General features: G+C 29.0%; 1 protein-coding gene across 1 annotated transcript; it reads right to left on the reverse strand.

Annotated features, from left to right (window-relative positions):
• Nucleotides 1-2540: 2540 nt before the first annotated feature.
• LOC135952242 (homeobox protein MSX-2) lies at nucleotides 2541-3116 on the reverse strand. The gene has a single exon (XM_065502093.1). The coding sequence runs from the start codon at nucleotides 3114-3116 to the stop codon at nucleotides 2541-2543; it is 576 nt and encodes a 191-aa protein (XP_065358165.1).
• Between the last annotated feature and the right edge of the window lie 3307 nt (nucleotides 3117-6423).

Below are 6423 nucleotides of genomic sequence, written 5' to 3' on the forward strand. Positions count from 1 at the left end.
CTATTTAATATATTAATACATATCGATTGTTCCATAAATATTCATAAAAAAGAACATTAAGCTTAAAAGTTCTTAGGAAATTATGAATGTACATATGTATATAGATTGAAGATGAGACACCTGATGGACTAACTGACAACTGAAATGAAATTTTAAAAACTGGGTGTAAGTCTTCCAGATTTTTGTTATTAATCTTTCAAGCGGGTTTCGATGAACGTGTAGCTTTAGAATGTTTCTCATGATAGGTTTGAATTCTTGTTTCACATGCCACTTCTAAGTATCTGTGGATATTTTTGTATCTTACATTTCGAAACGGTAAGAGTTAATGGTAGTGCTAATTTATATTATTTCGGCTATGATACTTAAGCCGTTTGATATTGTTTCAGGTTTTAGAATTTTTAAACACCTGTTTTCGGTTTGACAAATTTAAAAAACTGTATGCATATGGGGGTAAATATGTAATTGTAGATATGTAAGTAAATAGTTATTTTATAATTGTGACGATTTTCAACGGTTTATCACTGCATGAAGTTTAATGAAGAATTTTTTCCAAAAATTTAGTTTTTTTAGAAAAGTATCGTGACGAGATAACTGTTAGCAAGTTTTTTGTTATATTTAGGTCCATTATTGCAACTTGCCTTTAAGTTCGCAATAGTAGAAGTTAACTTTTACTATTACGAACTTAAAGGCAAGTTGTAATAATGGCCCTTAGAATTTTATCGCCAATATAGCTGATTTTTTAAAAAACAAATTTCATAAATGTTTTCTTGGCGATATTTTTTAAAAAAAATTGAGACCCGAGATGACCAACTTTGAGGGACCATGAACTGGCCCGCTTTACCCTTAGGAGAACAACAGTAAATATACTCAGACCATGTGAAATTTCGTAAAAGTATCTCCAATATTTCCGAAGATACCCAATTATTTCCAAAAAAGAATAAACTTTTCTAATGATATGTTCACACTTGGGCTTTTAAACGCGTTTAAGCAATATTTTGATTAAGTTAATCAAAGCGGTTCACATTACATTTGAGATGATTAAGTTGACACTAAAATGATTAAGTTGACAAATAAAAAACAACAAACAAATTTATATTTCTTTAAGGCATTAAATATGGAAATAAATACTTTATTAAAGATATCTGCAGATTATTTTAAACTTTTTAATTATGAAATTGTGAACATTGATGAATTATTTAAGGTTTTTTAAGGAAAACAAACTTCTGTCAAAATTTATTTATCGGTACTACACTGAAAGGTGGCCGATGCTACATCATAGTCAGTTTGAGGTATGTTCAGGTGATTAATGAAGTGATTAAGTTTTAATCATGTCAATTTGAAGTGATTAACAAATAATTTAAATGTATGGATAATCATCTCGATTTTGAAGTGATTAGAGCTTAATCACGTTTGAGATAATTAACTCTGCAAATGTGAACATAGTATAAACTTTTGAAAGATGATTATAATTCCAGTTGAACTTAAATTATTACAAGAATGTTGAAAAAAAAACTTGAAAGGAAATGCGTATTTTTATACCCACCAGCAAAAAAAGATGGGCATTTGTAACGTAGAATGTATATCCTGGTTTCTCATAAGATTCTAAGTCGATCTAGCTATGTCCGTCTGTTTGTCTGTCTGTCTGTTGAAAACACGATATGAAATATTCCTCAATTACTCTCTGTTGATAAGGTTTGCTTGGTATTGAGAATGGGCATTATCTGGCCATGATTTCAACTAGCTCCAATACGAATTTCCCCCAAAATTCTGTTTGAGTAGTAATAACTATGTTGATTAGGGTGGCCCTTAACAAACAAATGTTTGATTTTTCCCAGTTTGGTTGGGATTAAGTCCGCTGAAGTTTTGACGTACATTTACAAAAATGCAATTTTTGCAGTTTTTGTTCAAATTTTGTCATTAAAAAACGTAATTGTCGTTCTAATATAAAAGTCTAAAATTGATTAAAATATTTTAAAGTTATTATAAATTCCTCAACCCACTAACGTGTCTCTGGCCAATAGAAGAGCTCATTTTTATTTAGCATATATCCATATATACTTGTATATGACTTTATGTCTTCGAAGAATACCGTTACCTATTCGCAGATGTGACCAAGAAAAAATTATTTTTTTAACGGCAAAATTATTTTGTCAAAACTCAATTTTAAAATTTTTTTTAAACAAATACGGAATTTTTTGATCATCACATTGGGATTTATTGAAAAAATAATAGGGAATAAAAATATGAAAAACGTATGACAATACCTCCTATAGTTTTTCCTTAAATCTAATTATTTGTCTATATTTTGACGAATGAGCGCAATTTCCTTACTGTTATGAAAACCTATTCAAAATATTCTAATGACCACCTTATATACATTAAAAAGCTATGTTTTGTAAAACAGTGTTATTATTTATTAAGCAATTTCAATAAACTAAGATTATTAAATTTTATATTTTAAACATAATAATTAAATTAAGAAACTATAACTATTTATAAATACATATTTACAATTAAAATAAAGCTGATTGTAAAAAGTTCTATTCAATGTCTATTACATCCTCTGGTTCGGGACTTGAAGCATTAGAAGACAGCGTGGAATCGTAACTTTCTTCTTTTTCACGCTTTTCACGTCGTTCACGGGCACGACGATTTTGAAACCAGATTTTAACACGAGTATTTGTCAGGTCCAAGGATTCGGCCAGTTTATTGGCATCTTCGGCACTAAGATAGTTTGAATTTTTGTAGGCATTCTCCAAAGTTTGTAACTGGGCAGGTGTGAAGGGTATGCGCGGCAAACGTCCTGGAGTACGTTTAGCAGGACCTTGACGTAGAGATCTGGGCAATTTTGGTGGATGATAGCGGGAGTACTGTAACCAATCTAACACAGGCATTTCCTCCAAACATTGTTGATGTTGCTCTTGTTGATGCTGCTTGTGATGTTGTTGCAATTGTTGTAAAAATTCCAATTTTTTTTCATGATCATTTATAACCATCATAAATGGATGAAATTGTGGAATTTTATTATTACGTTTAATGATGCCGAGCGAACGATTTGTTCCTTCATATTTTTCACCGGCTCGATTTAATATATAATCAATACTAAAATCACTCATTTTTGAAATAAAATAAAAAACAAATAAAAATAATACAAGACAAGATCCTTTACAAATGCTAGTAAATGTTGTACTGTGCTAATTTTGAAAAACGTTTGGGATTTTAAAGGATCTATGTGAAGAGGCTTATGTCAAAACTCCATTTTTCATTTTTGTGTTCCTTTCAACAGTAATTATATTTGCTATTTCATTTCATATTGTTGTCTCTTTTTAAATACAAAAAAATCGTTCAAACATTCATTGAGATATTTGCGGTTTGTTGCCCTAAATACACTCATACCAGCAATAAGGGGCGTAACTCATGCCACACTACTACTGAAATACAGTTGCAATGTTAAAATATATTACAAATTTAACATATAATTTTCAGTAGTTTATCAGGTAGTAGCTAAATCTGTTATCATCTTATCGCCATTCATTCGTACATACAAAAAAAAACCCTCATCAAAATGTAACTCATTTAAACAATATTAGTGAAATTGTGTCGGCCTTTTTAGGCACATCTTATGCAAAACGTTTGAGTTTTTTTATTCCCTTGTATCTGATTGATTTGCCTTGCTGATTAGACGAAAGCAGCATATTACATTTGTATTAGATGGGCAAATAAGTTGAAAAGCATATTTTGATATGTTTTGATTGGAAAGTAATTATAAGCATAGTAGATGTAAACAAACATAAACATAATAAAATATCATTTTCCTAAATCCTTTTAACAATACGAATTATTTTTATAACAAGTAATTTGTTTGGTTAATTTATTTGATATGATTATAATCATCGATGTTATATCAAGGTCCAGAACGCGAAATTGGTACGTCTTTAAAGTGAACAAAATACAGAAATCTAAGCATTTTTTATTTACATTTTTTGATAGCATATTTGTAGCTCTATGTTTAATGCAAAATATAGGTTTTGGCGATAAGATGTAACTCGTTTTTGTCTTACTCTAGAAAAATGCAAAAATCAACGAATTGGAACATAATTGGTTGAAGAAATTTTTTTAAATTAATATGGAAGAATGTAGCTATCGATAGAGAGTTGTCTTGTTGAAATGTTTGCATTGATTTTTGTTTTACTACCTTTCGTATAATTTGTCACGCGACAAATTATAACAAACGATGATTTAGGTACCGGAACGCGTCACTGTAACATGAATAAAATCAAACGTGTAATTTAGAGCCTTTCAAAGATCTTAAACATCAATATTTTATATGTTTCCTCATAAAATCATAAACACTTTATGATCTAGCTCACCAAATAATGACAAACATTTTGAGAAATGCTCTCCTCAAACAAATTAACTTTCATTTTAATTTGGAACAACGACACACAGTGGTATGAGAATAAAAAAAGAGGGAAATAAATCTGTAACTTCTAAACCCTTACGCCGATTTGAATGAAATTTCACATGCGCAAAGAGGAAGTGTAGTCGAGTTTAAGTTTTGAATTTGGACCTCATGAGCCCACCAGGAGCGGGACCAGGGGTTCCCAAAGTAGGACACCTCGGGTATGTTCAATTTTTAAAATAATCCTATTTCTTCGTTTGCGTCGTAGCTATCAATTATCTCTTATAGCTTAGGAGATATTCGCATTTGAAAATTTAATTTTCAACATTTTTATTTTATCCATTCTTTTATAGGATTAACAATAGATCTATATATCAAATAAAGAAAGAAGTGTTTAAAAATCATGGCTGAGTCCAAAGTTACATGCATTTGAATTTAAAAAAATTAAAAAAGGCGATTTTTCGCAATTTTTTTGGGAAAAAAGTACTTTTATTCTTTTTAAGTTATCTAAAAAATTTCTAAGAGGATGTATAATGAATTTGTACTTTTTGAAAAGCTAAATATTTACGCCAAATATTTTAAATGAAAAAAACATTTATAATTTTTGATACCGACGGGATCAGGTCCATTCAAAAAATGCCTATTTTTTATGTAAAATTCAACTTTAGGGCAAAAATTCTCAAATCGCATACTCGATATCAAAATATAGTAACCTATTTTAGATGGCCCAATAAGTTCTTAATTATTTTGTAAAGGGTTCCGATAACCCCGCCCCTGGTATGGATATTAGCCAAAAAACGAAAAAATCACATTTTTGGGATTTTTCAAGATTTTTTTGGGAATTGCGGGATACTTGATAACAAATTTCAAAATTTGTTTTTATTTTTCAATTTTAAATAGAAAAATCTACATAACTGTGAAATTTCATTAAAAAATATTCATAAATAAAAATTTTATTTCAATTTGAAAAAGAAATTGTTTCGGCATTTACAGACAGAAACATGTATAGTAAATCGTAACATAATGCCGAAACAAAATTGGGATACGAAACTATTAACGAACTATATACTATAACGATTTACATCGAAATTCTTTAATAAATTTTGTTATTCACGTTTAAACACTGTAATAGCAAACACTGTAATAGCAATGTATTAAACACCATTATGATTCCTATCCAATTCTTTATTGCAAAATTTACAATTGCAAGATAACGAATGGGTCAAATACTCATTATCACATATATTGTCGTATCTTGCCAAAGATCTCCGGACCTGCGCCGTATAACATTTTGGAATTATATTTTAAAGAAGGCTGTATTTTCAATTTCACTTATCATAAATAAAAGTCAATTAATTACCCGTTGTATTTACCTACCACACCTGTAAATGAATGATTCATATTTTATTTTTAATTCACTATGAATTAAAAAATTTAAATGCGTAGAGTTTTGAACAAAATATGAATTGAATTAAATTGTGAATGAATGCATTCAATCATTTTAATTCATGATAAATTCATTACAATTTTAATTCAATTAATATTTTGACCATTCAATAGAGTTGGGTTTATTAGTTCAGTGAAGTGACCGCTCTTTTCAGCTCAGCTCACTGAAATGAACTAGGTCGCTCTTTTAGCTCATTAGCTCAGTATGTTGTATAATGACCATTTCATTTTGAGAAATGCTTGTAGTGAATTAAATTTATTATTATTTCTGTTGTTAGTTGTAAAAACAAACAGTCTTTTGACAATTAGAGTTTTATGCGTGAAATAATTGATTAAAATTTTAAAGAATCAAATTGTATTTTATTAAAACTAATATTTTTGCGGAAAAAAGAGTTATTTTTTTATTATTTCTAATTTCCGATGCTAACCAAATGTTTAGACAATATTAGTTAAGCAGAACTAACTATAAGGACTAAATTACTACTAATTCTAATTGAAAAATGTATAACACGTATTCTTTTACCACAAAATAATAAAATTACCAAAAAACTCAAGATATTAACTGGAATTTGAAA

The sequence above is a fragment of the Calliphora vicina genome, chromosome 1 (genome assembly GCF_958450345.1).
Source record: "Calliphora vicina chromosome 1, idCalVici1.1, whole genome shotgun sequence".
Classification (NCBI taxonomy): Eukaryota; Metazoa; Arthropoda; class Insecta; order Diptera; family Calliphoridae; genus Calliphora; species Calliphora vicina.